General features: G+C 55.1%; 14 protein-coding genes and 1 non-coding gene across 15 annotated transcripts; 10 read left to right on the top strand and 5 right to left on the bottom strand.

Annotated features, from left to right (window-relative positions):
* Positions 1–423: 423 nt before the first annotated feature.
* On the top strand, positions 424–2,520 carry BAUCODRAFT_152326 (uncharacterized protein; the record flags this gene model as incomplete). The annotated part of the gene is made up of 6 exons (XM_007683124.1): positions 424–727; positions 784–1,213; positions 1,278–1,440; positions 1,499–1,574; positions 1,639–1,967; positions 2,032–2,520. The coding sequence occupies 6 exons, from the start codon at positions 424–426 to the stop codon at positions 2,518–2,520; spliced, it is 1,791 nt and encodes a 596-aa protein (XP_007681314.1).
* An 850-nt stretch (positions 2,521–3,370) lies between these two features.
* On the top strand, positions 3,371–3,906 carry BAUCODRAFT_39132 (uncharacterized protein). The gene has a single exon (XM_007682768.1). It carries the CDS (start codon positions 3,386–3,388, stop codon positions 3,773–3,775), a length of 390 nt encoding a protein of 129 aa, XP_007680958.1. The 5' UTR covers positions 3,371–3,385; the 3' UTR covers positions 3,776–3,906.
* A 211-nt stretch (positions 3,907–4,117) lies between these two features.
* On the top strand, positions 4,118–5,388 carry BAUCODRAFT_39131 (uncharacterized protein). Its single transcript, XM_007682767.1, has one exon. It carries the CDS (start codon positions 4,209–4,211, stop codon positions 5,259–5,261), a length of 1,053 nt encoding a protein of 350 aa, XP_007680957.1. The 5' UTR covers positions 4,118–4,208; the 3' UTR covers positions 5,262–5,388.
* A 164-nt stretch (positions 5,389–5,552) lies between these two features.
* Positions 5,553–8,169, top strand: BAUCODRAFT_117170 (uncharacterized protein). The gene is made up of 2 exons (XM_007683123.1): positions 5,553–7,856; positions 7,925–8,169. The coding sequence occupies exons 1-2, from the start codon at positions 5,883–5,885 to the stop codon at positions 8,042–8,044; spliced, it is 2,094 nt and encodes a 697-aa protein (XP_007681313.1). The 5' UTR covers positions 5,553–5,882; the 3' UTR covers positions 8,045–8,169.
* Positions 8,170–8,174: 5 nt separating this feature from the next.
* Positions 8,175–9,731, top strand: BAUCODRAFT_312741 (uncharacterized protein). The gene is made up of 4 exons (XM_007683122.1): positions 8,175–8,707; positions 8,770–8,878; positions 8,939–9,387; positions 9,592–9,731. The coding sequence occupies exons 1-4, from the start codon at positions 8,321–8,323 to the stop codon at positions 9,631–9,633; spliced, it is 987 nt and encodes a 328-aa protein (XP_007681312.1). The 5' UTR covers positions 8,175–8,320; the 3' UTR covers positions 9,634–9,731.
* A 577-nt stretch (positions 9,732–10,308) lies between these two features.
* On the bottom strand, positions 10,309–11,587 carry BAUCODRAFT_28186 (uncharacterized protein; the record flags this gene model as incomplete). Its single annotated transcript, XM_007682673.1, has 3 exons — positions 10,309–10,380; positions 10,421–11,262; positions 11,302–11,587. The coding sequence occupies 3 exons, from the start codon at positions 11,585–11,587 to the stop codon at positions 10,309–10,311; spliced, it is 1,200 nt and encodes a 399-aa protein (XP_007680863.1).
* A 771-nt stretch (positions 11,588–12,358) lies between these two features.
* Positions 12,359–13,693, bottom strand: BAUCODRAFT_79747 (uncharacterized protein; the record flags this gene model as incomplete). Its single annotated transcript, XM_007682891.1, has 1 exon — positions 12,359–13,693. The coding sequence occupies one exon, from the start codon at positions 13,691–13,693 to the stop codon at positions 12,359–12,361; it is 1,335 nt and encodes a 444-aa protein (XP_007681081.1).
* Positions 13,694–14,933: 1,240 nt separating this feature from the next.
* On the top strand, positions 14,934–16,427 carry BAUCODRAFT_39127 (uncharacterized protein). The gene is made up of 3 exons (XM_007682766.1): positions 14,934–15,133; positions 15,252–15,486; positions 15,542–16,427. The coding sequence occupies exons 1-3, from the start codon at positions 15,105–15,107 to the stop codon at positions 16,415–16,417; spliced, it is 1,140 nt and encodes a 379-aa protein (XP_007680956.1). The 5' UTR covers positions 14,934–15,104; the 3' UTR covers positions 16,418–16,427.
* A 356-nt stretch (positions 16,428–16,783) lies between these two features.
* BAUCODRAFT_28183 (uncharacterized protein) lies at positions 16,784–17,634 on the top strand (the record flags this gene model as incomplete). Its single annotated transcript, XM_007682672.1, has 2 exons — positions 16,784–16,871; positions 16,898–17,634. The coding sequence occupies 2 exons, from the start codon at positions 16,784–16,786 to the stop codon at positions 17,632–17,634; spliced, it is 825 nt and encodes a 274-aa protein (XP_007680862.1).
* Positions 17,635–18,153: 519 nt separating this feature from the next.
* On the top strand, positions 18,154–20,327 carry BAUCODRAFT_28182 (uncharacterized protein; the record flags this gene model as incomplete). The annotated part of the gene is made up of 2 exons (XM_007682671.1): positions 18,154–18,598; positions 18,649–20,327. 2 exons carry the CDS (start codon positions 18,154–18,156, stop codon positions 20,325–20,327), a joined length of 2,124 nt encoding a protein of 707 aa, XP_007680861.1.
* Positions 20,328–20,459: 132 nt separating this feature from the next.
* On the bottom strand, positions 20,460–20,608 carry BAUCODRAFT_t40. Its single transcript has one exon. It is a non-coding gene; the product is annotated as a tRNA-Met (tRNA).
* Positions 20,609–21,258: 650 nt separating this feature from the next.
* Positions 21,259–21,983, bottom strand: BAUCODRAFT_79125 (uncharacterized protein; the record flags this gene model as incomplete). The annotated part of the gene is made up of 3 exons (XM_007682839.1): positions 21,259–21,518; positions 21,574–21,739; positions 21,801–21,983. 3 exons carry the CDS (start codon positions 21,981–21,983, stop codon positions 21,259–21,261), a joined length of 609 nt encoding a protein of 202 aa, XP_007681029.1.
* Positions 21,984–22,110: 127 nt separating this feature from the next.
* Positions 22,111–23,001, bottom strand: BAUCODRAFT_39124 (uncharacterized protein). Its single transcript, XM_007682765.1, has 3 exons — positions 22,863–23,001; positions 22,629–22,776; positions 22,111–22,548 (listed from the first exon to the last, which is right to left on the bottom strand). The coding sequence occupies exons 1-3, from the start codon at positions 22,907–22,909 to the stop codon at positions 22,405–22,407; spliced, it is 339 nt and encodes a 112-aa protein (XP_007680955.1). The 5' UTR covers positions 22,910–23,001; the 3' UTR covers positions 22,111–22,404.
* A 172-nt stretch (positions 23,002–23,173) lies between these two features.
* Positions 23,174–24,160, top strand: BAUCODRAFT_134707 (uncharacterized protein). The gene is made up of 5 exons (XM_007683121.1): positions 23,174–23,227; positions 23,283–23,317; positions 23,381–23,472; positions 23,570–23,878; positions 23,938–24,160. The coding sequence occupies exons 2-5, from the start codon at positions 23,285–23,287 to the stop codon at positions 24,050–24,052; spliced, it is 549 nt and encodes a 182-aa protein (XP_007681311.1). The 5' UTR covers positions 23,174–23,227; positions 23,283–23,284; the 3' UTR covers positions 24,053–24,160.
* A 437-nt stretch (positions 24,161–24,597) lies between these two features.
* Positions 24,598–27,037, top strand: BAUCODRAFT_39122 (uncharacterized protein). The gene has a single exon (XM_007682764.1). The coding sequence runs from the start codon at positions 24,936–24,938 to the stop codon at positions 26,670–26,672; it is 1,737 nt and encodes a 578-aa protein (XP_007680954.1). The 5' UTR covers positions 24,598–24,935; the 3' UTR covers positions 26,673–27,037.
* Positions 27,038–27,968: the final 931 nt, after the last annotated feature.

Genomic DNA, 27,968 nt, shown 5'->3' with positions numbered 1-27,968 from the left:
CGGTACGAGCAGTCACCAGATGAACAATCTTGATTTTGTGTGATATGCAAATGAAGTTGGTGTGATCGAGGAAGGATGTCAAGTTGCCGAGGCATCTCCGTCCCGCTCCAGCCAAACCGTCCTCACCGGTAACCGTCATCCTTCGCTCTCTATCCTTCCTCATCAGCCCTGTGCCATCTCGTCGAGAAGTTGCTATTGTATTCCTTCGGCCTGCATACTCCCTTCCGTTGCAACCATAGGCCCACGCTAGCCCGTACCACATTGACCGATCGACGTTGCACATCAAGCTCTTAGGGCTTGTTTACCATGATCCTGCACTTGGCGTGAGACTTGCATATCACTCAGCTAAGTACATTGCTCATTGTCTTTTTCTGAACACTCAATCGTAGCTTCTTCCACCACTTGCCTGGCTTCCTCGACAACATGAACGGCTCTCTACCTTCTCAAACCACGGTCTGCGTAGTAGGTGGTGGGCCAGTAGGCCTTGCATCCTCCGTTCTCTTATCCTTACAGAACATCCCACACGTTCTCTTTGAGCGACAGCCCGGAACAGCGATACATCCAAAAGCGGTCGGTATCAATCAGCGGACGGTCGAGATCTTCCGGCAGATTGGTATCGACGAGGAAGTGCTGCGCCAGAGCGGCCCGGTCGAAAGCTGTACACAGACTGCGTGGTTTACCAGCCTTGGACCGAAAGGCCGAGAGATCGCCCGAAGGCACGCTTGGGGTCAGCACCACCGCGGGGACGCTCAGACGGTACCTCCATGCTGACAGTGGCTGCAGGCGGCGGCCCGTACGCAGAGAGATATGCCCAAGCCAGTCCATGTCGCTACGTGGGCTTGCCTCAGATACGACTGGAGCCTATACTACGCAAGCGAGCCGAGGAGCTGAACCCAAGCGGTGTCTACTGGTCGCATGAAGTGGACGATGTAGCCGAGGACGTTGACGGCGTCACAGTGTCATTCCACGATCGTATCAGCAAGCAGTCCGGCCAGATTCGATGTAGTTACGTGCTCGGTTGCGATGGAGGGCGGTCATTGACAGACAAACTCGGCATTCATTACAGGGGCGAAAGTGACATAGTCGACATGGTGGCCGCTCACTTCCGCGCACCGATCAGCGAGTTCAATATGAAAAGTCATTTTATCTCGTGGTTCATCAATCCAGATATGGGCGGCAGTATCAAAACTGGCTACCTCTATCATCTCGGACCGTACGCTACTCTAAGACTTCCCTTGAGAACGAGGGCTCGTGCTGACAGAAGATGTATATTGCAGCTACCCGATGAAACCAGAGACGGAGGAGTGGATGTTCGGGTGCGCTCGTCTGCCGCATGAGATGGCGCACCCATTCACCAAAGTGGACATGCTTGATCGACTGCATCGAACGTTAGCAATTCCCGACTTATCGACCGAGCTAATCAGCCTCAGTCATTGGTTCGTAAGTAGTACTGTTGTATTGACAGTGTCGCTCATTGTTGATGTGATAACCGGCACAGGTAAACGCAAAGGTAGCCACGCAATACCGATCGAAAGGCGGCCAAGTCTTCCTGGTGGGCGATGCTGCTCACAGAGGTACGCTATTGTTCCATCGATGTCGCTGCCAATGCTTATGCTCTACCCCAAGTCCCACCGTAAGGCGCACTAGGCATGAATACTGGTATTCAAGATGCACAGAACTTGGTCTGGAAGCTCGCTCTTGCTTTACGCCACCCGAAGCAGAACTTTGACGGCTTGCTCTCCAGTTACGACAGCGAGCGGCGGCCCCTAGGTGAGCGGGTGGCCAGGAATGCGCTGTACAATATGCGCGCACATCCTGATGTGCTTGACCGGGCTCTGGGTGTCTCATTTGAGAAGACACCAGCGGAGAACTGGGTCGCGATGAATCAATACTTCGATGCGGATGACTCGGAGGCAGGAAAGGCGAAGAGACAGGCGGTGAAGGATGCGCTGGAGGTTCTTGATGTGGTTTGTCTTTTAGCAGAGATACCGTGGGTGCTAACGTGCTAACGTGCTAACGTTCGCTGCACAGGAATTCTACGCCCATGGAACCGAAGTGGGATGGTATTACGAGCTGCCGTACGCCAGGAAGGGATCTGAGCAGGCGTACAAAAGCCCGCAGCTAAAATTCAATGGCGAGATGGAGCCTTGCATCTACCATCCCTGCGCTCTACCTGGTCATCAGCTGCCTCACGCATGGCTCATTCAACCAAACGGCGAACGGAAGTCCACGCGAGAGCTGACAAGGCAGGATCAACTAGTCCTGTTCGCTATGTCAGATGCATGGGAGCGGTTTCAGCATGATCTCGTGCACGTCGTGCTCATCGATGGTCTGCACGGGCGATGGCGGGCTGAAGATGGCAGTTGGGGGGAGCAGAGTAAGCTGGGCCCAGAAGGAGCGGTTTTGGTGCGCCCCGATAACATTGTTGCATGGCGGTTCGAGGATGATGGCGTCCTTGGGGAGGCTAACGTTCAGGCCAGCATTGAGGCGGTCATTCGGAAGGTGCTTGTTCTTCTATAGAGTGATGGAGCAACAACGAGCAGAGACAGCAAGCTGTAGGCAGACTTGCATTTCAAACAAGCCTATCACAGCTGGAATAGGACTGACAAGACATTGATGCAGCTCGCTTAACAGACCTGCAGACTCAAGCGCCTCAACGGCGCCTCTGCAATACGTCGGCGCTTATTCGAAGCTGTTCGGCAAGGCAGTCGATGAAGCTTGGCCATGGTAGCACGGCAATAAAACCGCTTTACACCCTGTCGTCTGTCACCTTGTGACATTGTCGTCAATTGGAATCTATTGGCCTTCACACATGACCTCACTTAGTACAGAACACTCCAGGAATCATGCTGCTAGGCCACCTGTACTCAAGCTACGAGAGACACAAGGCAGATACAGACTACGTAGCCAACTGGCTGGTCACGACGGCTCAAAGATGTGGGCACGAATTACCTGTTGGCGACGCAGACGACGTACCGAGCGCGCCAAAGTCATCTCGACTGAAAAGCAAAGCACGAAAGCTTGCAAAGACAACATCGAAAACGCCTAATTATTCTCCGACACCCGCTAATCGCATCCATCGCGTCAACATCGAGCAGTTTGTCCTTCTAGCGCAATGATCGCGAAGAACCGCAAGCTCGAGTTGGAAGAGCCGAAGACATTTGCGTCTGTGCTACAATTTTGCATCAAGGAGAGATCACGGCATCTGGCATATCACTGTCAGGTTCGGATCGACCCTTCATCGGCTGCAGATGATCGCCGTCACGACCACTTCATTCAAGTACTTCAGCAAGTACAAGATATCCTCCAGCCTCTGTTGCCGAAGTCCGGTACCTCCGCGCGTGTTAATGCCGCACAAGGCCCGACCGACACACATTTGGCCAACATGTTTGAGCATCTCAGCATTGACGAACCCTTCGACTCGGTAGAGTACAGCGAAAGATCAAATCAGCCAGTCACGAGCGGAGTACGATATAGCGCGGATCTCAGCACCAACGAAGGCGAGGTGCGAGTTGCGACAGCCATGTTGTTTCTCGATGCACATAGGCTCCGTGGAGTGGCTCAACATGTCTGGCGGATGTACCTCGAAGGCGAGCTGGACCCTATGGCTGCATCACTTACAACTAACAGTGCCATCGACGTCATGCGAAGCATACAACGCGACTTCGACAAGCTGATTCCGGGTCGAGTAGACCTGAATGAAGCACCCTGCCATGCATGTCTCTATCTACCGGACCAGCAGCCTAGCATAGCTCGATGCCCTCACTCTGCATGATGTCAGCTCGTCTTGTCTTCAGCCTTCTGATACCTGACTTGCTTGACGACTCCTCGGATTTCATTCCAATTGTAGAGCCTTGTAATACAGTGCTTTACCACGAGCCGGACTGTGAGCGTTATACTGATATGCGGCGACAGCGAGGTTTCAGGCACCTCCAGCTGGCGATGGGTGTCATTCCAGAGTTCCACGTTCTAATCAAGTATAGTTCCTCTCTGCAAGCCCAGCATGAACTTCGCAGAGGCCTGCGGCAGGTGATCGATCAGAAGAAAGGGATATGCTGGGTTACTTTTGTCCTACAGCTACACATGGATATGCGCAACATCCTGCAGAAAAGTGTCACCCGGGGGTTCGAGCAGCTGTGCCATGAAGGTCGCTTAATGACCAGCAGCTTAACGACGTTCTACATTACTACCAGACCTCAGACCGGAATATGGGATTCCACGAAAAGCCTCTTCGGGAGACTACGGAGCTCATTGAGCGCTGGACGGAGAGTGACCTTGTTGATGCCTGCAGAAAGGACCATCAAGCAGACCCGCTGGCTTCCGACCACATAGAGTCGTACCACCTACTCAAGAGGGACCCGCTCTGGTGCGGTCTTCTCCTCTACAACTTTCGAATGGTCGCTTACGAAGGAGCCATCGTGTTGACGAACTCTTTCTTCAGCATCCAAGCGGCAGCACATTTATACAATGCTCTGCGCCAAATGCAGATACTCGAACAGTGCTGGACCGACATGGAGTATGTTTTGAAAGCGCACGAGATCACCGAGATCTTTCTCGGCAGCCTGCCGTGCTCCCCTGCAGACTATTTCAAACATTTCCTTCTCGCCTATGGCGTGTCCGCACAATCATTCGCGCGCAACCAACGTCCAACAGACCGTCTTGCAGGGTCGCCAAGGAATGCTAAGAAGCTGCAGAGACGCGTCCCGGTGTGCGAGGTCTTCAAGAATCGCTTCTGTAGCAATGATGGTCGGACGAGCTTCGAGCCGGAACATCTAGATAATGTTCTCCTGCCTCTTTGGGAATGCAAGGGACCGGGTCAGATTCGAAATGACCTTTGCGCATCCCTGATACACATGGCTGTTGAAATGCACGGAGGGTCACGAGAGCTGGCTTTCGGCTACTTCAACGTCCATAAGACTTGCTGCAGGATGCTGTCAAGCCTTGTCCACAGCCTCTCCGACAATAATGCGGATATGCGTTATCTGCGGTCGAACCCCAAGCATCTACCGGAGTCAGTCGGTGTACTGTTGGCGGACAATGTCAATCAAGGACCCTCACGTCTGTCAGGTCCCACCAAAGACACATATACCGCTGCGGCACTAGTGGAGCAGATTCTGCGGACGGCTGGACAAGTGGGACTTGCGAATATGATTGTAACCTTAGTTGGGGCCTCACCAAGACCAGCCGCCCGTGCGAATGCGCCGCTGCACGACGAAGGACACCCCGTACGGAGACGAAGCCAGTCTGCGGCGGCTCTCTAATCGGTGCGCTTTTGCGTGAAAAGGTAAGGAGGCGGTGGGCAAGCAACCCTTAGCGTTGGACCTGCTCGACCGGAGACAGGTAGGCTGTTGTCTGAGATCGTGCCTCAAAAGGACACAAGGCTGCCAGAAGCTACGCGTTTACGGTGTGAAGTCGACGTGGCTACAGTATGAAATGCGGTTATGCGTCCGCTTGCCGAGGCATCGCCGTTCAGCCTCACTCAACCGCCCAAAAACCCCCCATTCGCAAGCATCAACACCTTCAGTCCTACATGCATGCATGCTGCTACCTGTCATCGCCCCTAGAAGAGCCTGAGGTTGAGTACTCCCTAGTCATTACAATGTGCCATGCCATGCCATCCAGTTCGAAGGCGTGTCTAAACCACCCAAGTTTCGCCAAGCCTCATCCCATTGGCACCCGTTCACTAGACTCCGCGCGCCGAAGGCAAGATAAACCTACGACCTGAATCGTTCAGCAGCACCAGCACTGGGTGTCGCCATTGCGCGTCGCCCAGCCTAGGCGAGGTAGGTGATGGGCAAGAACAATCCATACACTCTCTCCTATGTCTGCGATTCGTTGCGTTCGTCCTGCTTCTTCTTTCCTGCCACGCGAATGTGCTCAAGATGGACGGACCCATCACAAAAGCCAATGACACGCTCGACCCGTTGACTGACGAGGAAATTACTTCTTTCTTCAACGATTTGGACACCGACAAGGACGGCTATGTCACCTTCGCAGAGATCGAAGCAAAGCTACACCAAGTCCATGAAGAACTAGCACCCGAGCCAAAGCGACACCATCTCAACCACCCTTCGCGACGAGATGTCGAGAAGGGTGAAGAAGACTGTCACCCCGGCAACGGCTTACATGCCTTCCTCTGCGCGCTAATGCCGGACTGCGGCGCGAAGGTCGATCGCCACGCTTTCGCCGCTCGTGTAAAGGCGTGGGAAGTACCGAGCCAACGCCAGACCGCCACCGATGACCATAATAGCGACGGAGATGCCACCCAATTGCGCCAGATGCCTAGGCGTCGACACATTCGGGCGTACTTGGCCGTTCATGGGCCGCGCTTGTGCTTTCTGGCGTTCGTGATCGCGCTGCAGCTCGCTTTCGGTCTGTGGCAGCTGATCTCCTACCTCCTGAACATGGAAGTGCGGGCTGCGCTAGGCTGGGGCGTGGTTATTGCCAAAGTCTGCGCCGGCGTGCTGTATCCGACCCTGTTCTTCATGCTACTCAGCATGAGCCGGCACTTTGCGACGCTTCTACGTCGCAGCTACTGGGTTAGTCGGTTTGTTGACTGGGACCGGAGTCAGTCGTTCCATATCAAGATGAGTCTCGTAGGCTTGTTCTTCGCCAGCTTGCACGCTATTGGGCACTTGACGGGGAGCTTTCTGACTGGCTCTCGGCCATCACGACAACAGGCTGTAGCACAGATACTGGGGCCAGATGCTGTTCCCAGACCATACGTAGCTTACGTTCGCAGTCTGCCCGGCTGGTCCGGGATTGTAGCGCTTGGGTTGTTCTGGACGATCACGCTACTTAGCATGCCTGTAATTCGCAAGCGCATGTACGAGATCTTCCAGATGGGACACCTGCTTATGTTCCCCATGATCGGCTTACTCTGCGCTCACGGGACGGCGGCGTTACTGCAAGCCCCTATGCTGGGCTACTGGCTGGCGTTTCCGACACTCTTGGTCCTTGGCGAGCGACTGCACAGACTCATTAGAGGCTTCATGCGGGTACCGGCTCGAGTCAGGATGCTTGACGACCACACCGTGCTAGTAACGTGCAGACATCCGCGTGGTCGCGATTGGCGGTACTCTGCTGGCCAGTACATCTTGTTGCAAGTACCGCAGGTATCCGTATTCCAGTGGCATCCGTTCACGATCTCATCCTGTCAAGGCGATGAGTTGCAGGTCCATATCAAACTTGATGGCGACTGGACCAATGCCCTCAGCGATGTTCTGCCCGAGAACGAAGACATATGCGTCGGCGCAGATGGACCCTTTGGCGCACCAGCTCAGCGCTTCTACGATTACGATTATGCAATCGTGGTGGGTGGTGGGATCGGCATCACGCCCTTCGCTGCCATCCTGACCGATCTAGAACAGCACGAGGATGAGCGTCGTGATCCTTGGGCAGAGCGCCGCCGGTCACGCTCACTATCAAGGCGCCGCTCGCAAGCAGGTGAATCCGACACCATCAAAGCGAAGGACTCACAAGACACCACCCCCTCCGATCAACGGACTTCGCGCCGCAGAGTGGACTTCCACTGGACGGTCCGCGAAAAGAACAACCTCCTTTGGTTCTCCGACCTCCTCAACCGCGCCATTGATGGCGCGCAGCCACAAGAAGACACCAAAGACATACTCGAGCTCCACATTAACACCCACATCACCGCCAAGCGCAAGAACATTTCCACGCACATCTTCCGTTACTTGCTCGACAGCTACAGAACGGATGCTGCGCCGTACTCAGCGTTGACTGGGCTTAAGCAACCGTCACATTTCGGGCGACCAGACTTCGACAAGATACTTGATAAGCATTTTGATGAGATGGTTGCTAGCGGGACACAGGAGAGGAGAGTTGTTGTGTTTGTAGGTTGCTCTGCTCGCCAACATGTTCGACAGATATAAGTACCATGCTAATATTACCTTACGAGTAGTACTGCGGTGCGCCAGTCGTGGGCGAGATACTGTCGGATAAGTGCCATAGCCTTACCACAAGGGCGCGCCATATGGGGCTGCGGATTCGGTATGACTTCTTGATGGAAGTTTTTGGTTAGCGTTCCCTATAGCATTGTGCATACGAGACCATCAACGCCTGTGAGGGCTGGCTCCAGTCATACGTAGTCACTGTGGCGAGGCGATGTCTTTGGTCAAGTGATCGGTCTTCCATCTTCTGTTCGAGAGCAAGTTGTTCGGAGCATCCTCGGCTTTTTCCGCCCCACTTCTTACTATTCTACCTCGTGAAGTGAATGCATCTCTAACAACGCATGATCTTCTCGTCCTTCCAACTCACTTGAACCCAGGCGAGCGATGAGGCAGCAGCAGCACCCGATATGCGCACCCTCATCCTCCCCATCGGTCCTCCAGGATCCGGCAAGTCCACCTTAACCAACGGCCTACAACAATTCATGACCGCCATCGCCCGCCCATGCTCTGTTGCCAACCTAGACCCGGCTAACGATAATATCCCCTACGACCCCGCCTTTGATGTCCGTGACCTCGTCTCCGTGGAGGAGGTGATGGAGCGCGAGGAGTTGGGGCCCAACGGCGGTGTGCTATGGGCGATGGAGGAGGTGGAAGCCAATATCGATTGGTTGGAAGAGAAGATGAAAGACTGTGAGGAGACGGTGGTGCTAGATCCGCCGGGGCAGCCGGAGTTGATGCAGCATCATATGGCTTTGCCAAGGATACTGCAAAGACTAGAGAAAGTGGGATGGCGTGTATGTTTCACACCTAGCTTATGTGTGGATGTGGAAGACGTCGCTGACTGACGAAACAGTAGATCGTGGTCGTCCAACTCCTCGACTCGGTCGTCCTGACTAGACCGAGTCTCTATCTTAGCAGCCTCTTGCTGTGCGTGAGAGGCATGCTACACCTACCGTACCCTATTGGTAAGCAATCTCTACAGCACCCAGGCATGACTGGGACAGCGACTGATAGAGTTCTAACAGTCAACGTCTTGACCAAGATCGACAACCTCGCCTCCCTCGGCGGCGCCGACTTGCCCTTCAACCTCGACTTTTACACAGAGGTCCAAGACCTGCACTATCTCCTCCCCACTCTCGCCGCCGAAAATCCAACCGCCAATCCAGATGCGGACTCGAAGTGGCAGCGCCTAAACGAAGCCCTCATCGAGCTAATCTCCAGCTTCGGCCTAGTGGGTTTCGAAACCCTAGCAGTCGAAGACCGCGCTTCCATGGCTTCCCTCCTCGCCGCCCTCGACCGCGCAAGCGGCTACGTCTTCACGGGCACGCGAGGCACAGACGAGGTGGGAAAGACGGTGGAGGATGAGGCGAGCGTGTGGGCGCAGGCGATGAGCGAGCAGTGGGCGGGAAAGATGGATGTGAGAGATGTGCAGGAGCGGTGGATTGAGCGGAGGGAGGAGTTTGATGAGGTGGAGATGAAGGGGTGGGAGGAGGAGGCTAGGAGGGCGGGGGCATTGCCTGAAAGGAGTGCGGCTGGAGTTGTAAAGAAGGATGGGAGAAGGGATGGTGGCGACGCTGAGATGGTGGGAGAGGGTAGTGGGGAGGAGGAGGAGGACGACGAGATGTTGGCTGAGCAGAGAGCATGGAAGGTTGAGCGGGACAAAGTTGGGGGTGGAGACAGTGGAGGTAGCGGCACGACAAAGGTCCGAAAGAAGCGCTGAATCCAATTCTCCCAGCCATAGCACGTGATGCAGGCAGGCACCATAGCGACCTCTGTCTTCAAGACACCATCGGGACACTCAACCCACCACTATGCTCTTCCGAACTCCAGAAGCACCCGTCAACAGACTTTCCGAGACTCAGGGCAGAGCTGGCGTACTCCTACGGCGCGTGCGGTGCAGGTCGCAATCGGGACAGCTACACCAGCTTCACGTGCTGTTTGGCAGTACGGCAGTACGCATCCATGAACGGATGTTGCGTGCCCTCCTCTGTTGAATGGAAGTAGCCACAACGACGATAGCTGTCATTGCCATCGCGAGCGAGGACAAGGCCATCGAAGTGATTTCTACCAATGTCAAGGTCGTGCTCAAATCCATTCGTTATCTGCTCCGCCGTCAACTTCCCCTCGTATAACAACGGGAGCAGGTAAGCCATGCCATCATTCTGCGGTGATGTGGCGTCCAGTTCAAGGGTGGCTTTGACCGTCCAGTCTTCGGGCTCAGCGCTGACTGCGTGCGGTCGGACATCTTGCTTACAATTACCATGGTTGCCATCGCCAACCACTGCAGACCTCTGCGTCTCTTGTATCGATATCCGGAAGGAGAAGTATTGCTCACGCCATTTCCGTATCACCTGTCCCGGCAACAAGACCCCGTGCATAATGACACTTGCGTCAATCAGAGCGCCACAGGGATTATCCGGGCTGTCGGGTACGATGGAGTATTCTTCGAGTGTTGCAAGATGTTGAGCTGTTGGTGTGTACTTCAAGAACCGGACTGGGCCACACACAGATGCCCAGCTCCAAGATGGGGCTCGCCACCGCTTGGCTCGTGGTGCTCCAAATTCGTTGGACCAACAAAGGTCGGCGCAGAAAAATCGCTTAAACAGACCGGCGATGTATACGTCGTTATTCAGCTTAGCTAGTCTCTCAGCGACAGCACCGATCGCTGCAAATTTGTCCTCATGCACGTGGGATAAAGCTAAGCACGAGTATCTCTCAACCACGCCTCGCCAAAGACGGTTCCATTCCAGTGATTCCAGGGATGCAAGTAATGGATGAAGGCTCGGAGGAAAATTACCAATCTGGAGGCAGAACGGATATCCGGGGGAGGACGGATATGCGGTCTGTTCTAAGCCGCCAGGGAACCGGGCATTAGCAAATCGCGTCTCCGAGCATTCCCAGAAGGTTTGCGACCCAGCCAAGTGTAACATCCTGGGCGCGAGGAGTCGCTCTTGCATTACCCAACCTCTGGTGAAAAGCTTCGCATGCTTATAGAGGTCCATGGACGGGTCTTTCTCACACTTATCCGTGATCTGATAGATCTTATTTTCAATCCGTACGCGTTCAGGTCCTCCATCACGATAACGGACTCCAGAGCAGCCGCTATATGCATCTTCGGCACCTGTAGCACCAATGTTCAGCATGCTGTTGGCATATACATGTTGCATCTGGCTAAGCTCATAAGCTTTGTCTCCAGCTGCAGCGCCGTGATCTTCGGACTGTAGAATGCAATAGCAGTCAATCCAGACATAGTCAATCCCTAGATACTTGGCAGCGAGTAAGGCTTCGCGGTGGGTCGGTGGAAAGTCGTGCAAAGGTCGTCCGTGCAAGAATTCAGCCTTTGTTTGCTCTGTTAAGACGGTTTACTCGCGCTGGCCCCAACAATGACTTAATGTCGCGTACGGTCCTTTAGGTGGCTCTGTCGCTGTCTCGATCAACCGCACCGCTTCACTCCGAATGTCTAGCAGACGAGTTGGGTACCATGATTTGTTTGGTACTTTCGAGCACTGAGTATGATCAGCACGACACTTTGCCAACCAGTGAGCCGCAAGGTCGAGCATTCCGGATCCGCCTGAAGAGCAATCTTCTAATGCTCGAGCACTGAGATTGGCAACTCCGAGCGTGAGCTCATGTATTGAGAGTCCTCGGGAATCTTTCCCGCAGGGATCATACATAGCTGCCTCAGAGCACCGTCTACTCATGCGCCAAGTTCTTAGATACCTTCGATCATGCCACTTGGCCTCGGATTTCTAGTCCCAGCATATCAAGCAGCCTTGCCGGGCTTCCTGTTTGAACACAGTAAATTCGTAGTCCCCTCCATCCAGGGTGTCAGGTCTCATGGCCGTAGAGAGCGCTTCAACGCATGGCTGACATATCATGACTCCACCAGGACAGGGTCCGACTGTTGGTACTGTCTTTGGGTCACCTAACTGGGCTTCCGGAGCGCAACATGAAGTTCAATATCACCAGCCTTGCTCCAGACAGCGAGCCTTGTCATTTCCGTGCGGGTCGGCAGAGATTAACAGGAGAAGTTCAAATGGCGAAAGTGCGCTTCTTACACTGCGTCTGGACACTTGACAGTTCACTTTCAGTTCAAGACCGTAATTCGAACTAGGTAGCGATGCGACGATGTTTCACAAGTCCAGGCGCAGGTGAGGCCGCCGAGGCGCAGCCGCTTGCATGCTCTTTAAGCGAGCTGCACGACTGCGCATCAGCACGGCATTCCGGTGAGGTGCTTCCGTCTCTGATAGGTCCACGTATCCCGGCATCGACATTCGGTTTTGAGCTTCTCGTAGCACAAAGCATTGTGTAGGGAAGAAGTACCTGATGAAATGGTTATGATATTGGAAAGGCCAGCCAATGATGCCTTTCAAGGTATGGGTATCTTCGCCACAAATAAGCGCCAGAGCCGCGCCAAGCACAGCGCCAAGACTCTCTCCATGCTCCTACTCCTCCACCCGCTGGCCGGTCATGCGCAGACGGTAGATACACGTAGACAGCCCACCCCAATTCTCCGTGATCCTAATGGTAAACTTCTTCGAGGGCACACCCGCATCCTCCAAGTTCACAAACATCGGAATGCTCTGCACATTGCTGAGCGTGTGGATGTCGTATCTGCCCGCTCCAATAGCGACGTGCGCGCTGCTGGGACCCTTCTTGCGTAGCTCAACATCACCCTCCCTCCAGCTATCCTTCGCATTGTCAATCTTCTTCTTAGCCTGCTTAGCAGTCATATTGCTTGGAACCTGCCAGATCTCGACGATGTAGGGCGCAGAGGAGATGTTAAGCGTGCCCTGCGACGGAATATGCTCGATAACGAGGCGAGAAGCGTAGATAGCGTGCGGCAGCATGACCGTGATCTGGGCCTTACCGAGGTCAGTCGATGGAGACGCGCACCAGCAATCCGAAGCTTCTTCCCAGCGCTGCAGAGCGACAACGGGTGGATGTGGTCTTGTGCCGACTTGGTACCACTTCGCCTGCGGCTTGACCCAGGTCTTGGAGGTCTGGAAGACGTCGATGCGGGCGCCCAGGCCGGTGGCGAAGAAGTTGACTTCACGCCTGGCTTCTTCGGCGTTGCGCCAGGAGTTAGCGATGGCGAGGGTTGCGAGTTCGTGCTGTGAGAAGATGAGATCGCGCGCGCGCGGGAGAGCTTCCTTCACTGCTTGCTCGGCTTGAGTGGCCGCGAAGATCTTGAACCTACGCATCTCTTCGCTAAAGTGCTCGGAGAACCAAGCCTTGTTCTCCGCCATAGCTTGAGTGAATTCTTGCCTAGAGACCACGAGCTTGCTCCCAGCTAGGTCGTCGATTTTGCTAGCTACTTCAGCATCCCATAGATGCTGGAGATTGTGCTCATTGGCTTTGAGAAATGCGTTCCACATCGGTGCCGAGTCCGGACTAGCGAGGACTTCCAGGAGGGCAGACCAGTAGCCTTGGGGGATCGTGAGCTTCCCATCGACTTGGGTAACAGCCAATTGGGTCGGAAGGAGGTTCTCTAGCAGACGAAGCGTCTCATCGTGCTCGAAGACGGTCTTTTCCAGCGAAGTTACCCTGCCTTCCAAGCGATCGTACCTGTCGCTGAGCACTTGCAGCATCCCGAATTGCGCCATGTTGATTCGGTCCTGCGTCAGGTTGTTCACATGGATGCGGTCGGCTAAGAGCTCCTGGGAACGGAAATGAAGCCAAAGTTTCTCAAGCTCGCCTGGAGGAAGGCTGTATGGATGGATCTCCAGTTCCCGATGCACTGCATAGAGAATACGGTCCCCTATCGGAAACCAGCGCATTGGGATGACGAGACTGTAGACGAGAACGTAGCCAGCGAACAAGAGGAAAGCGGAAAAGGCGAGCAGCCAGAGGGCGATGCGCGTGAGCGGCCAGAGTTTCTTTTCCAAATCCCCAAGCGCTTGCTCGAAGTAACGGGGCAACGCGTGCGCCGTCACCTCCAGGTCGCTCGGTGGTGGTGGGATTGGTACGCGCTCGTACTCAGCCCTGGCGTCAATGGCAGTGCTATTGCGCGCCATCTCCGTTGCATGGTCGCCGCCAGAGGGTGCTGTGTTGCCAATGACGTCCTCAACGGCCGTATCTGCCGCTGGGAGGTGGTTGTGGGCTCTGGCGTTCTGTAGGACGGACGTCAGATCCGTGCCTTCTGTCGCTACCTGGCCACGGAGGATGGCTTTTCCGGAGGAGCCGTATGCGAAGCTTTGGCCTACCGTGAGTGACGGGACTGCTGTGCCTCTAGGCCTTGGGCCAGAAGGGTTGGTGCCGGCCGGCTGCGGTGTGTTTTGCCTCGAAGCACGAGCGCGGGTGACTGGACCTGGTGTCTGAGACACGCGTGGCGGCATATTGCTGCGGTGCGGAGAGGGTCTGAATGGTGCCAATAATGAAGCACCTAATTGACGTTGATGATGGTATAGAAGCTGAGCGTGTCTTGATGTCCAAGTTCAAGTCCAAGTTCAAGTTCAAGTTCAAGTTCGGGTTCAAGTGGAAGGTAGTTTCGTGGCCGGTCAATGCATTCACAATAGGTTCACGCCGCGTGCTATTGTCGTTTCCTCCTCGAGTTCACCCACCGCGCAATTTCACCCTTCGCCAAGCGTCTGCGCATTACTGCCGGGCTCTGTGAAGTTTGCTTGTGCTGATGTAAGCCCGTGAAGGGGGCAAACTTCACATTCACATTCCACTGTTTGCGGACATTGTTGATGCAGTGATGTCGCGCGCCGGTGCGATCCCGCTAATGCATCCCGCCTCCGAGCCGCAGCGAGCCTCCCGTGAGCGCGGAGTACGACCTCAATGCCGACTGTGCATTACAAACCTTCCGTGATTTGTAGCGCGGTGTATAAGACGCACAAATGATGAAAACGCTTGCGTTGATGGAAGTAGAGCAGGCGTATAGGCTGCGGTTGTATGCGGCCGTCTTAGCAACGGGATGTGGAGGGTTTGATGTCTCAGCCTTACAGCTAGACCGCCAAGAGAACGTGGACGGAACGAACCAGCATGCCTGCTTGAAGTTAGCTACACCTTGTACCTGCATACACAGCGGATCACACCGGCCCACTTCGTCCCTCCACCGCGGCAGTCCTCAAGTTGCACTTTGTGTGACTGTGGGAGCCATCAATATATATACTGATCGTGTTCGCTCCACTGACAAGGCGAGGAAAAAGAAAGGTTTGGTTAGCACTATCAACAAACAGAAGAGCCATGGCGAAAGGCTCTGTCTTAGTAACCGGGTAGGTGCAGTGTCTCACATGTAGGCTGCCGTTAGCCTCCGCGGTCGACGAAGCAATCCGAGACAGCGTTGACCGCTACCATTCCCTTCGAGAGCGAACCATACTGATAAGTCCGCAGCGGCACTGGGTACATCGGGTCCTTCACCGCCCTTGCTCTACTCGAGGCCGACTACGATGTCGTCATTCTCGACAACCTCTACAACTCCAGCGCTGAAGTGATACGGCGGATAGAGCTCATCAGTGGCAAGCGGCCTGACTACTACCAATGCGACATCACCGACGAGAAGAAGCTTGACGAAGTTTTCGACAAGCACCCCAAGATCGACAATGTTATTCACTTTGCTGCGCTGAAGGTAGGCTAGACCGCCACATACCGTTAACTACGACATGTACTGAGACTGTCTGCAGGCTGTCGGCGAGTCTGGCGAGATACCGTTGGAGTACTACCGTGTCAACGTCTACGGCACGCTATGCCTGCTCAAGTCCATGCAGCGGCACAATGTGACCAACATCGTCTTCTCGTCTTCAGCCACAGTCTACGGAGATGCAACCCGCTTCGAGAACATGATACCAATACCCGAAGAGTGCCCGCTAGGACCCACGAACCCCTACGGCAACACCAAGTTCGCAGTCGAGACCATGATCACTGACCACATCAATGCCGAGCGCACCAACGCCAAGAAGGCAGGCAAGAGTGGCGAAGCCTTCAATGCCGCGCTACTCCGCTACTTCAACCCTGCTGGAAGCCATCCAAGTGGTATTATGGGCGAGGATCCGCAAGGTGTGCCGTACAACCTCCTCCCGCTGCTAGCTCAGGTTGCCGTAGGCAAGCGGCCGAAACTGCTCGTCTTCGGCGACGACTATGCTTCGAAGGATGGAACGGCCATCCGTGACTACATCCACATCCTCGATCTCGCACGCGGCCACACTGTCGCTCTCGACCATCTCCGCACCCACCATCCCGGCGTGCGGGCATGGAACCTCGGTACGGGTAAAGGTAGCACCGTCTTCGACATGATCAAGGCATTCTCCGCCGCGGTAGGCCGCGACCTGCCATACGAGGTTGTCGGCAGGCGTGCAGGCGATGTGCTTGATCTGACAGCGAACCCAAGTCGAGCGAACAAGGAGCTCGGCTGGAAAGCTGAGCATACGCTTGAGGAGGCTTGTGCGGATCTGTGGCGTTGGACGGAGAATAACCCGCAAGGCTATAGGCAGGAGCCGCCGAAGGAGTTTCTGGAGAAGCTGCAGGCGTCGTCGGGCGCCAAGCAGAATGGGACGAAGTAGTGGCGAGGCTTCTATTTCACGGGTTCGACGAGATCTGCCGGTGGTGAACCGAAGGCGCCTCGATAGTATTGAGCGAGCAACGCACAGCAAGCATTGATAGATCGTCGAAAAACTACGCTGCATTACACAGTTTCTGGCAGCCAATGCCGTCCATAAGTGCTCTTCCACCTTCACGTCATTTGGCTTCCCAAAGCGGTAGTCACGCTTGTCTTGGCGTATAGTGGGGTTGGCCCTCTCTCATACACTTCCGCTTCCTCGTATGTTAATTCATCGTTTAGCCTCACTCTACTACACGCCCTTCTCGCCGCTGTCACTGTGTACGGGTGCTTCTTCGATAGCGCTAGCACGACTGCTGAGCCGACCAAGATGGCGTCCACGGAGCAGGTGAAGATCGATCCTCATGGCACCTCAGTGGCGCCGGCAGCCACGAAACCAAAGCACTTCATACCGCTGGGTGAGTGTCCACCCTTCACTTGATAGGAAGCAATCCCAACTCAGGCACAACCATTGCAGAGAACAACCCCGAAGTAATGAGCACCCTCCTCCACAAGCTCGGCCTCTCCCCAACCCTCCAATTCCACGACGTCTTTAGCATCGACGACCCAGACCTCCTCGCCTTCGTCCCTCGACCAGCCTACGCGCTCCTCCTCGTCTTTCCCGTAAGCGACACATACGAGAAGTTCCGACACGCTGAGGATAAAGATCTGCCGGAGTACGAGGGCAGTGGGGCAGGAGAGAAGGTGGTGTGGTATAAGCAGACGATACGGAATGCGTGTGGGCTAATGGGATTGCTGCATGGTGTCTCGAATGGGCCCGCGCGAGCATTTGTGCAAGGTGGCAGTCAGCTGGATAAATTAATCGAAGAGGCTGTACCGCTCAAACCTCGTCAACGAGCAGAGTTGGTAGAGCACTCGGACGCATTGGAGTCTGCGCACGCTGAAGCAGCGGTGATTGGGGATACGGCTGCACCTGCCGCGGAAGATGATGTGGACTTGCATTATGTGTGTTTTGTTAAGAGTGAGAAGGATGGGCATTTGTATGAGATGGATGGGAGGAGGAAGGGGCCGCTAGATCGCGGCACACTGGATGCGGAGGAGGATGTGTTGAGTGAGACGGCTTTGAATAAGGGTGTAAGGGCGTTCTTGAAGAGGGAGGAGGAGGCGGGTGGTGGGGAGTTGAGGTTCAGTCTTATTGTGCTTGCGCAATCGTTGGATTAGAGCGTGAGCATGGCCGATCGCTTGTTGAGTAAACACTAAGAGTTGCGAATGAGGCTGGAGGGCATGCTTTACGACTATGCGCCACTGAAGCTACGAGCGCATACATCAAGCGCATAATGCTTAGGGTTGGCTGGAGCTCTCATTGGCCCGTCCTACGCATTGAAAACGACCCGGCAAAAGCTTTGTGAAGGATAAAGCCCTGGTTGGAGCCTGCGGGATCATGATACCGAGTTGCCACATTCCAGTGGGCGGCTGTTGCTTGCGACGCACCTGCATACCAGACGACGGACCCTCGGTCGAGGCGCCGAAGAAGCCTGGCCATACCAGTAACTAGCTAACATGAAGTTTGGTCTCCATCGAGACCGGAGACATGCTTTGGGAGCAGTGTGAAGGGCACTGTTCCCGAAGCGGCTGTACCGAGTTCGAAGTCCTCAGTGCGCGAAGACATCGTCACCTATCCACCCACCCTGCTAGACACGTACTTAAGCGGGTTTGGACACTCCAAAACGGCCCTGCACAATGCCGTCAATACCTAGCACGGTCGCAGATCTGGCGGTCGCGATTGCAAACAGCACCCGAAACAGCTCGCATGTCACAATCACTCCTGGCCCTGAAACGCTTCACCTTCAACTCGCGCGTCACGCGAGTCCTGGCATTGATAACGCAAACTCAGTCAACACGTCCCTCATCCTGGCTTCCCATGAGCGACATGAGATCCAGCTCATGGCCACCATCACCTCCAGCGTGAGCGTCTTAGCGGCACTCTGCGCGTTGTACTGGTTTTACATGATGAGACGCAACTTCCGGCGTGACCTTGTTCTGATGCTGATTTGTGCGGACTTCTGGAAGAGCTTGTGGTATCTAATATACACTTCCAATGCATTAGCGCATGGCCAGGCCATCTCTGGGTCGAAGCTGTGTCAGGCGAGTGGGTATCTGTTGCAGATTGGCATAGAGTCTTGCGGTATATTACCACTCGCTCTTTGATCCTCGATTCTTGACTACTGCTAACAGCATTTTCCTCAGACGTCGCTATCCTGCTTATGAGCTTGCACTTGTCCTTGCAGATCTTCCCACCGAAGGACTCATTTCTCGGCCACGATGGGCTCTATCGAATCCGGTATCTCGTCGTCGTGGCTTGGATCATCATACCGAACATCAGCGCATCGCTAGCCTTCGTCAACCCTAGGCTGCCTTACGTGGCGACAGGCGCATTCTGCTATCTGCCGATCCGACCATACTGGTACCGGATTGCATTGTCATGGGCGCCAAGGTACTTGATATGGCTGTACATCATGTTTGTAGCCATTCGCATCTACCGCCATGTCGGTAAGGAGTTTGAGGTCTTCGGCGCTGAGAAGGACCGCAGCAGTAGCGTGGAAATGCCCGGCAGAAGCGCCGTAGCTACAGTTATGGCAACTCAAGCTCTCGCTACAATCAAGCTCTCGCCCACGCCTCCTACTTTCGACGCGGATCTCGAGAAGCAGGTGTCTAATGAGGAAGACGTAGCGCCCGATGATACTCATGTTGTTGCCTCGGAAAGCACGTCGTTCAAGGTGGCTCGTTCGCATCGCTCTGACTCTACGCCTTCTCTGGCTTATCCTTCCAGCCGCCGACCGTCAGGTCCGAACTGGTCGACCGCGTTCGGCTTCCCTGTGGAGCCCCTGACTGGACCTGTGTCGACGAAAAGCGCATCTAACTCTCGAAGAGGCAGTCGGCAGATAGCAGCGGGTGTCATGGCCGAGGACTTTGCGCCAGCTTCCACCCCCGACCTTACTCGCCACCGCGGCTCCATCGTCACACTCAGCAGCATGCGATCACACACCCAGTCCATCGACAGCGCACATGTTCTGCCACCCATTAAAGAGGACAAACGAACCTCCGCCTCGACAGAAGGTTCAATAACCGTAGCCCAGAACGCCGCCACATCACCGGTCGATGTCCGTCGTCGCGCCATCCAACGCCAACTCCGCCTCCTCTTCATCTACCCCGTCATCTACATCATCCTTTGGACCGTGCCGTTCATATTTCACTGCTTCGACTACAGCGACCACTACGCCCAACATCCCATATTTCAACTCTCCGCTGTCAACACCTTCTGCCAATGCTTTCTAGGCTTCGCCGATGTTTGCGTCTTCTGCTGGCGTGAGAAGCCTTGGCGGCATGTGCCAGGCAGTGATGGGACGTTTCTGGGTAGTCTCTGCTTCTGGCGGTTTTGCTTCCAAGAGGAGTGGGTGCGGAGGGAGAGCAAGGCGCCGCAAGCCGCTGCATCGAGCGACCAAAAGGCAGGAATCGAGAACGCTGGGCCCGCTCAGTCACAGACTGGGCTGATTGGCGCTATCAAGCGCTTCTCGCTGAGCTTTACCTACTCACCACGGTCGTTGGAAGCTTCGAACGCGTCAGCTGCGCCAAGTAGTGCTGGGCCGCCGGGATCGATCGTGCACCGAAGAACGCGGAGTGGAGGGTCAGACCGTAAGCAGATGGAGATTGAGCATGCGCATCGCCGGTTAGCGTTGGAGAGAAAAGACTATGAGGCGCAAAGGCGGAGTCTGAACGAGCGGCGAGCGAGCGTGATCAGTATGCAGCAGTCGGCGGAGGGCGGGAAGGAGTGGTGGGAGCGACATCATCAAGATGCCCTGCGAGAGGATGTTGAGCCGAAGGATGGTGGGCAGAGCGGTGGGGGGAGAGTGTAGACGGTGCAATGGAGCAGATATTTTTGGTAACCTGTTCACCTGCTCCACTCATAACGACCACCTCATCGGCTCACTCGGCCATTTATTCGTAAACGACTGCCTTGACATCGCACGAGCCGTAGCAAAAGAAGTCGAACGCGGAGAGGATCGAACTCCCGACCTCCTGGGCCCCGTTTTACGAGCTTCGTGCTTTATCATCCCTAGCGTGCCGCGCGGTCACCTACGGATTGATAAACCATCGGAAATGAGCCAAGTATCATAGCCAACTAGACCACGCATTCCTTGAATGGGCACCGTCGTGGTGACAATATACATATAGGGAGCGCTTCTTTACGCCGACGTAATCCCGAGCGCTTTAGGCAGCAGTAGACCAGGTGGCGTTATCCTGGACCAATAGCGGTCTCCGAATGAGGCAGCCACGTATGCAAAGGACCGGACACATGTGGTTGAGGTTTCATGTCAGTGATTGTTCACAGGAAAACATTACCCTCGTAGTAGAGCAGAAAGTTGAAAACCTGTCGTACCTGCGCCTAGGCCACAAGGTTTGAAAGACGCGGCGTCAATTGTGCACACCACCACCTGTACTCGCTTCCGCAGCAGATGTCGAACCTGCTGCAGACAGGCGTCATACCCCTAGACTACGCGTCCTGTGTTCATGATGAGCTTTACAGCCGAGCGTTATAGACACAGTAGCTTTAGCTTACCAAAGACAGACCATATTCGACGGTGGCATGTAAGGCGGTGGAATCATAGGCCTTGTAGGTGACTCAACGTATGTGGGTCAATGCCGACAGTCCTTTGCCGCCTTTACGCATATTGCTTACCCGGGGCCAAACACAGCCGAGACGGCGAGGTGTGAAGCTTCTGAGCCGTAGTCAGAGGGACAGCGGTCGATTTGACCAGAGGAGATGGGCGGCTTATCGAAACAGTTCTACGTTTCGTGCTCGTTGCCGGTAGCCGGCACCCTCTGCTTTGTCTTACGTTCAAGCTCGACACTGTCGTGAAGGTTCGCATCATCCGCACCCGCAAGTGGAGCGTCAGGTTCGTCTCGAAAAGGCTCCGAGGCTGCACCAGCTGCGACCGCAGGCTCACTACCCGCGGTTCCGGCAGCACCGACTTCTTTACCCTCCTCGCGGCGCCCTATAATCACAGAGCCTGCCACTAGAAGACTTGCACCTAGCCACCAGAGCGCTGAGGTGGCGTTAGCAGAGCTTCCCTCGCAGGTTGAAAGTGGAGCAATGCTTACCAGGCAGTGATTCGCGGAAGATGGCGAGACCAAGCACCGCCGTAAGCATGAAGTTCGCACTCGTGTTGATCACGCTGACCCGCACGGTGGATGTTGCGAGGGTTAGAGCACGGGTGAAGAGGCCCCACATTACGGCGTTGAAGGCGAGGTTCATGGAGAAGAAGAACTGGGACATGCGATCAGTCCAAGCAGTCTACGTACTAATCACCTATGATGCATTGTCATACCGCTCTTATTACGAACTCAGCAATACGACTCAGGCCTGCGCTCAAGCCAAACGCTTGCGAGACGCTTTCCGCCCATTGTGAGGTGAGTTCGGTAGTGGTAAGTTTGGCGAATACGCCGTTGAGGGCTGCGCAGCCGCCGGAAGCAATGGCGTACAAGAGCCATTGCGGTTGTGCATTAGACATGATGGGCTTGTGCTGTCAGAATGGCGGGCAAAACAAGCTGTGACTGACAGGTTCGAGGCAACGTCTGAGGTGAGGTTGACGGGAGGCTTGGCACGCTTGGGCTTAACACTTAGTGGAGATAGTTTTATTGGGAGATGTATTGGAGCGTGCAATAGCAGCTCTATTGAGAACATATCTGTGCTAACTCGACCTACAAGGCCACATATTCGTTCGTTGCAGTTTTGGGTATCGTCCGGCCATAACGCCTCCGTTGGGTGAAACAAATATGCCACTATTTCCACCGTACGCCACCCATAGATGCGTTGATAGCCAAAGCCGTCCCGAGAGCCTCTTTCGATTTCTGTGATGGATTTGCCACATATTTATGCGACTTGGATTTGGCACGGGTTGCGCCTTCGTGGACCAGACCTTGGCACCACACTCATGCAGCCTTTTCCTTTGACTGACAAGCCACAATCTTCACACGCTCCGCCCTCTCCGTTGACGAGTTATCCATCTTGAAGTTGACATCCTTGATGATGAATGTCCACACCTCGTCACAGAACCGGTAGGTATCAAGGTGGCCCTGCTCGGCTCGTCGCATCAGCACTCTTCCAAACCTACCAGACTCCCACTATCCTACTGTCACAAAGCGATACAGCATACCTTAAAGTTCAACCTCGCCTTCACCTTCTCGCCTAACACATTCGCAATGCTCTTGTCGAACTGCGCCATGATATGCATAGCCAGTTGAGGCTCGATGCGGCGCGTGCTGATCAGGTCATCGAGAGTGTCTGCCAGCGCCATACCGATGCTGGTCGCCACATAATTGGTCAGCCCTCCTGGTTTCATCATGCAGATTGCACGTATCATTAATGTAAGTGTGAGTGCGAGGCGTACGATGTGCCCCGGTAGAGCTCATAGAAGCTCTGGCTGGGGTTGGCCATCTTTATAGGCTGCACCGACACGGACTCTAGCAAGTCGTGTGGCCGAAGTGAAGAGTTCACATGGACTGACCGCGTCAGTGATGGAGACTGAGTGATGGGAAGAGTAAGACAAGTCAGTAGCAGGCAGTGGCTGAGTCACCCATCGCTGGCGGCGGGAAGAGCCGCATCGCAGCGGAAGTGCCAGAGCATCATCGCCGAGCATCAATGAGGCAACTGTCCACCTTTCCTATCTTCACCACTACCCCACCGATAACACAATGGGAGGACTCACGTACGCCACATATGGCGCCGCCGGCGCTCTCACGGTCGTGGGACTCTGTACGGCACACTCGCGGGAAAAAGCCAGAAAGATAGCGGGCTAACGAGGATGTAGATATGCTTTTCCAGGGCGAAGGAGAAGCATTCAATGTACGTCGTGGACATGGTTCCAGACCCAGCATTAAGATGGTGCACTTATACTGGCGATGCTAGGTCGGCGCATTCCTCGAATCGATATCACCATACGCATGGGCAAGCACGGGCATCGGCTTCTGCATAGGCCTGTCAGTCGTGGGAGCAGCATGGTGCGTCCACCCACCCCTCTTCGCTCCTCCTCCTCCTCCTCCTCCTCCTCCTCCTCCACCACCATATTATCCACTCACACCATACGTGTGTACATAGGGGCATCTTCATAACCGGCACCTCCATCCTCGGCGGCGGCGTGAAAGCGCCCCGAATCCGAACGAAGAACTTGATCTCCATCATCTTCTGCGAAGTCGTCGCCATCTACGGCGTCATCATGAGCATCGTCTTCTCCGCCAAAATCACCGCCATCCCCTCCGACGCGCTGCACAGCGGGACAAACTACTTCACCGGCTATGCGTTGTTTTGGTCCGGGGTGCTGGTGGGGATGTGTAACTTGGTGTGTGGTGTTAGTGTGGGCATCAACGGGAGTAGTGCTGCGTTGGCTGACGCTGCCGACCCGAGTCTGTAAGTGGCGCGACCTTTTGCGAGAGGTGCGTTTGGGCATAAGCTGACGTACGGTATAGGTTCGTGAAGATCCTCGTCATTGAGATCTTCTCTTCCGTACTCGGGCTGTTTGGTTTGATCATCGGGCTGCTACTCAGCAGCAATGCGCCAGACTTCCAGGATCTGTCATCATAGCCAGAAGAAAGTGTCGGAGTGAGAGTTTGACCTTGACGTGAGCGACCTGCACTACCGGCATTGCAAAGCTGTCAAGCGAGCTTTAGCGACCTGGTCCTTTGTATATAGAATATGTATGAGTGCCTACACTTACATCAAACAGCAGGTCTTCAGTATCTCCCCTGGTTTCTATTCAAGGTGTTACGCCATGTTTGTAGGTTTCGTGGGAGTGTGAAAGCATAGGACGGTCCGTGCACCGCACACCTTCCCTCTTCGTCAACCTGTCCTCCTCTCCACATTTCCGCCCCAATCCTGCCGTGCAATGTCAAAGAACCATGGCCAAACTCCGCGCAGCCATTCTGATCATCTCAGAAACCGCCAGCAAAGACCCGGCAACCGACAAAGGCATCCCTACCTTGCAACAAGTCTTCTCCGACAAAGGCGGAGACAGATGGGATGCCACGACAACCAAGATTGTACCCGACAAAAAGGCAGCCATCCAGGGCGCAATCACTGGCTGGTGCGATGGGCAGAACTCCGTCAATCTGATTGTGACAAGCGGTGGGACGGGATTTACGCAGAAGGATGTTACTCCTGAGGTAAGTATCGCTTTCGTTATGAGCTATGTACCATGGTTCAAAGATGATCACGATTGGGCAAAATCGAGTCATGCTGAGTGGCTATTAGGCGGTCTCACCGCTCATACACAAACATGCACCTGGCCTGGTGTAAGCATTGCCATTCGCTTATCCAAGTAAGTCAACCGACTCATCGTTCATCTAGGCATGGCATGCTCGCCGCATCCCTTCAAGTTACGCCATGTAAGTGATCCGGCTCCCAACGCCTCCCCAGCTAGTCTCACTTGGAACTATGACACTGAAGCTTACAACAAAAACAAGTTGCCATGATGGCCCGCCCTGTTGCCGGAGTCAGAAACAAAACCCTCATCCTAACGTTACCCGGCTCGCCTAAAGGTGCCGAGGAGAATCTCGAGGCCGTCCTTCCTATGCTAGCGCACGCGTGTCAGCAGGCTGCTGGGGCGGATTCACGAAGTCTGCACGTGGGTGGTGTGGGGAAGCTGGAGAAGGAGGCTGGTCTCAAGCCCCCAACTCCCACCACCAGTGCCGATTCTGGCGGGTTGCAAGATACTTCCGTGCATGGGCATCACCACCATTCTCATGATCACGACCATAGCCACAGCCATGGTCACGGCGGTCACAGCGCCCCCAAGGCGCATACGAGTCCCTCCGGCCGTGGCCCTCTCTCCAACGACCCAAACGCCGGACCAACGAGACGACACAGGGAGTCGCCTTACCCCATGCTCTCTGTCTCCGACGCCTTAAATCAGATCTACGATCACACTCCTGAGCCGAAAGTTGTCACCTCGCCGCTCAGTGAATCCCTAGTCGGTAGCGTCCTCGCCTCAGACGTCTCAGCGCGAGAGTCTGTGCCTGCGTTTCGAGCCAGTATCGTAGATGGGTACGCTATCGTCGCATCTGATCACGCACTAGTGCCTAGCACAAAGGGTATCTTCCCGGTGACAGCAATCTCGCATGCCGCCGGCTCAGAAGGCGAGACGGACGAGTTAAGAACCGGCGAAGTAGCGCGTATTACAACCGGAGCGCCTCTTCCACCCGGCGCTACCGCTGTAGTAATGGTGGAAGACACGACCCTCCGCTCCATGACCGACGATGGGAAGGAGGAGAAAGACATTGAGATCCACACCGATGCCATCAAGTCCGGCGAGAACGTTCGCGAAGTTGGCTCAGACGTCAAAGCGGGTGAGGTGGTAATGCGAAAAGGCGAAGCCATTACCTCCGTAGGCGGAGAGTTCGGGTTACTGGCTTCTGTCGGCACGCAAGAAGTGAGCGTTTACCGCCGCCCAGTCGTAGGCGTGCTCAGCACAGGCGACGAAATTGCGCCGCACGATCGCCCTGGCGAGCTGAGGAGGGGCGAGGTGAGAGACACCAATCGGCCTACTCTCCTTACTGCGATAAGAGGGAGTGGATTCGAGGCGGTGGATCTGGGTATTGCATCCGACGCTCCTGGTTCCCTCGAGGCAGTCCTACGTGACGCAATGCGCTCTGTTGATGTGATCGTGACGAGTGGAGGCGTCAGCATGGGTGAATTGGATCTTCTCAAGCCCACCATCGAGAGAGCACTTGGCGGCACGATACATTTCGGGCGAGTGAGCATGAAGCCGGGAAAGCCAACCACTTTCGCCACCGTCCCGTTCAAACCATCTTCCTCCGAACCCGGCGAGGGTGGGCGAGAGAAGCGTGTGATCTTCAGTCTACCGGGTAATCCGGCTAGCGCAGTAGTGACGTTCCATCTGTTCGTCCTGCCGGCGTTGCAGAAGATGGCCGGCCAGTCGGAGCCGTGGGGTCTGCCGAAGGTGAAGGTGGTGCTCGGGCAGGATGTGCGCATGGACCCAAAGAGGGCGGAGTACCATCGGGTTGTGGTAACCGCCAAGGCAGATGGGAGGCTGTATGCGGCAAGTACTGGGTTCCAGCGAAGCTCGCGGATCGGGAGCTTCAAAGGTGCCAATGCGCTGCTCTGTCTGCCTGCCAAGGAGGGCTCATTGGCGAAGGGAGAAAGCATTGAGGCGCTGCTTATGGGGAGGTTGCTTAGTGAGCTGTAACAATTACTCGGAGATGCTGCGCTCAGTCATTGTCGTCCTCGTCTCCCAGCGTGCCGGGCTCGTCTGGGTCTTCGATGCCGTTAAACATGCTAATGTCTTCTCTGCTGTCGTCATTCACATCCACAGCCGCTGTGGACGACACTGTAGGAAGAAGCAAAGCTTTGCTCGCACTCTGCGCGCGTCGAATATGGATCCGCGCACGACGGATGGCCTCCTCCTCCGCTTTGCGGATGGTACCAGAGACCCGCACGACTTGCAGAACGCATGGCTGCTCAACCGGTCTGGGCAGGCGTGTAGTGAAGGTCAATGCGGCCCAGACGAGGCGATAGTGTTCCCTCGCTACACGGATGATTGCCGTGCTCGTTGCGGGGGAGAAGTACTTGACTGTCTTTCGTCAGCAGGCTGTTGCAACACCGAAGTAAATCCAGAAGGGAACTGCATTCTTCCTGCTTACTCTGTAAACTTCCCGAGACCTTGCCAGATCCGTAGTCGCCGAACAAATCCGCCACACCGTCACGAATTGTGCGGAGCAAAATCTGAATGGTCAAGCGGTCCGAGCTGGGTTGCCGGAAGTGCACACTGTACGGGACATTTTTGCCGTCAACGGTTGGCTGTGGTCTTAGCTGTGAAGACTTGGGATCTGGATACAAGATATTGACGAGCAGGTAGCGGTGCTTGATGCGGACCATTCCGGCGACGTGTTCATACTGTAGGCTACACGAGGTGTAGCATCTTAGCCCGGGTATCGTCCATGTAAGCCTTCGCTGGGCCTGTCCACTCCCTGTAAGTGTGGGCCTTTTTTGTGTCTAACACAACGTTGGTATCTAATGTTCCATGTTGGTCCTGGTACATGTATCGACCGCGCACTGTGGCGTCACCTGTGGCTGTGCGTCCTTTGTGGCACGCACCGGTTCGAGTCCACTGCACATGCACCTGCAGTCTCCATCTCGTACTGTCATGTTCACAGTCAACGTTAAGCTGTCTTTCATCCACATCGCCCGGGAACGGGACGGTGAGATGACCTCAACCTCGACCTCATGTATCAACATGTACAGCGTTCAGTTCTCACTCGTGTACTGGAGCTCAGCCGGCTGAAAAAGACAGCATCTCGCTAAGCATGCAGCTAGAGGTAAGGTCACCCGTAAGCACCAGAGGTACAGTACACAGTTTTGAGACGGCACGCCTGAACGGATCCTCCTCGAATGTCTCTGACTCCAGCTTCAGGAACGAGTTGACTGCGCAAGCTGCTTCCTTACTGACAGGCTCGTTCCAATCAAAAGCCTCTGCAACATGCCA

Source organism: Baudoinia panamericana, assembly GCF_000338955.1.
Source record: "Baudoinia panamericana UAMH 10762 unplaced genomic scaffold BAUCOscaffold_14, whole genome shotgun sequence".
NCBI lineage: Eukaryota > Fungi > Ascomycota > Dothideomycetes > Mycosphaerellales > Teratosphaeriaceae > Baudoinia > Baudoinia panamericana.
This window is presented reverse-complemented; position numbering and strand designations above follow the sequence as displayed.

Bases quoted from the DNA above. Each gene is read 5' to 3' on its own strand.
- BAUCODRAFT_39122 (XM_007682764.1), top strand. From the start codon at position 24,936: ATGATGGCCCGCCCTGTTGCCGGAGTCAGAAACAAAACCCTCATCCTA.
- BAUCODRAFT_134707 (XM_007683121.1), top strand. From the start codon at position 23,285: ATGCTTTTCCAGGGCGAAGGAGAAGCATTCAAT. The intron at 23,318-23,380 runs GTACGTCGTGGA...TGGCGATGCTAG, and splicing joins GCGAAGGAGAAGCATTCAAT to GTCGGCGCATTCCTCGAATC. The intron at 23,473-23,569 runs GTGCGTCCACCC...GTGTGTACATAG, and splicing joins TCAGTCGTGGGAGCAGCATG to GGGCATCTTCATAACCGGCA.
- BAUCODRAFT_39124 (XM_007682765.1), bottom strand. From the start codon at position 22,909: ATGGCCAACCCCAGCCAGAGCTTCTATGAGCTCTACCGGGGCACATC. The intron at 22,777-22,862 runs GTACGCCTCGCA...TGTGGCGACCAG, and splicing joins GAGCTCTACCGGGGCACATC to CATCGGTATGGCGCTGGCAG. The intron at 22,549-22,628 runs GTATGCTGTATC...CGAGCCGAGCAG, and splicing joins AGGCGAGGTTGAACTTTAAG to GGCCACCTTGATACCTACCG.
- BAUCODRAFT_312741 (XM_007683122.1), top strand. From the start codon at position 8,321: ATGCGCACCCTCATCCTCCCCATCGGTCCTCCAGGATCCGGCAAGTCC. The intron at 8,708-8,769 runs GTATGTTTCACA...ACGAAACAGTAG, and splicing joins TAGAGAAAGTGGGATGGCGT to ATCGTGGTCGTCCAACTCCT. The intron at 9,388-9,591 runs ATGAAGGGGTGG...GGGGGTGGAGAC, and splicing joins AGGAGTTTGATGAGGTGGAG to AGTGGAGGTAGCGGCACGAC.
- BAUCODRAFT_117170 (XM_007683123.1), top strand. From the start codon at position 5,883: ATGGACGGACCCATCACAAAAGCCAATGACACGCTCGACCCGTTGACT. The intron at 7,857-7,924 runs GTAGGTTGCTCT...CCTTACGAGTAG, and splicing joins AGAGGAGAGTTGTTGTGTTT to TACTGCGGTGCGCCAGTCGT.
- BAUCODRAFT_39132 (XM_007682768.1), top strand. From the start codon at position 3,386: ATGTTTGAGCATCTCAGCATTGACGAACCCTTCGACTCGGTAGAGTAC.
- BAUCODRAFT_39127 (XM_007682766.1), top strand. From the start codon at position 15,105: ATGGCGAAAGGCTCTGTCTTAGTAACCGG. The intron at 15,134-15,251 runs GTAGGTGCAGTG...ATAAGTCCGCAG, and splicing joins GGCTCTGTCTTAGTAACCGG to CGGCACTGGGTACATCGGGT. The intron at 15,487-15,541 runs GTAGGCTAGACC...GACTGTCTGCAG, and splicing joins TTCACTTTGCTGCGCTGAAG to GCTGTCGGCGAGTCTGGCGA.
- BAUCODRAFT_39131 (XM_007682767.1), top strand. From the start codon at position 4,209: ATGGGATTCCACGAAAAGCCTCTTCGGGAGACTACGGAGCTCATTGAG.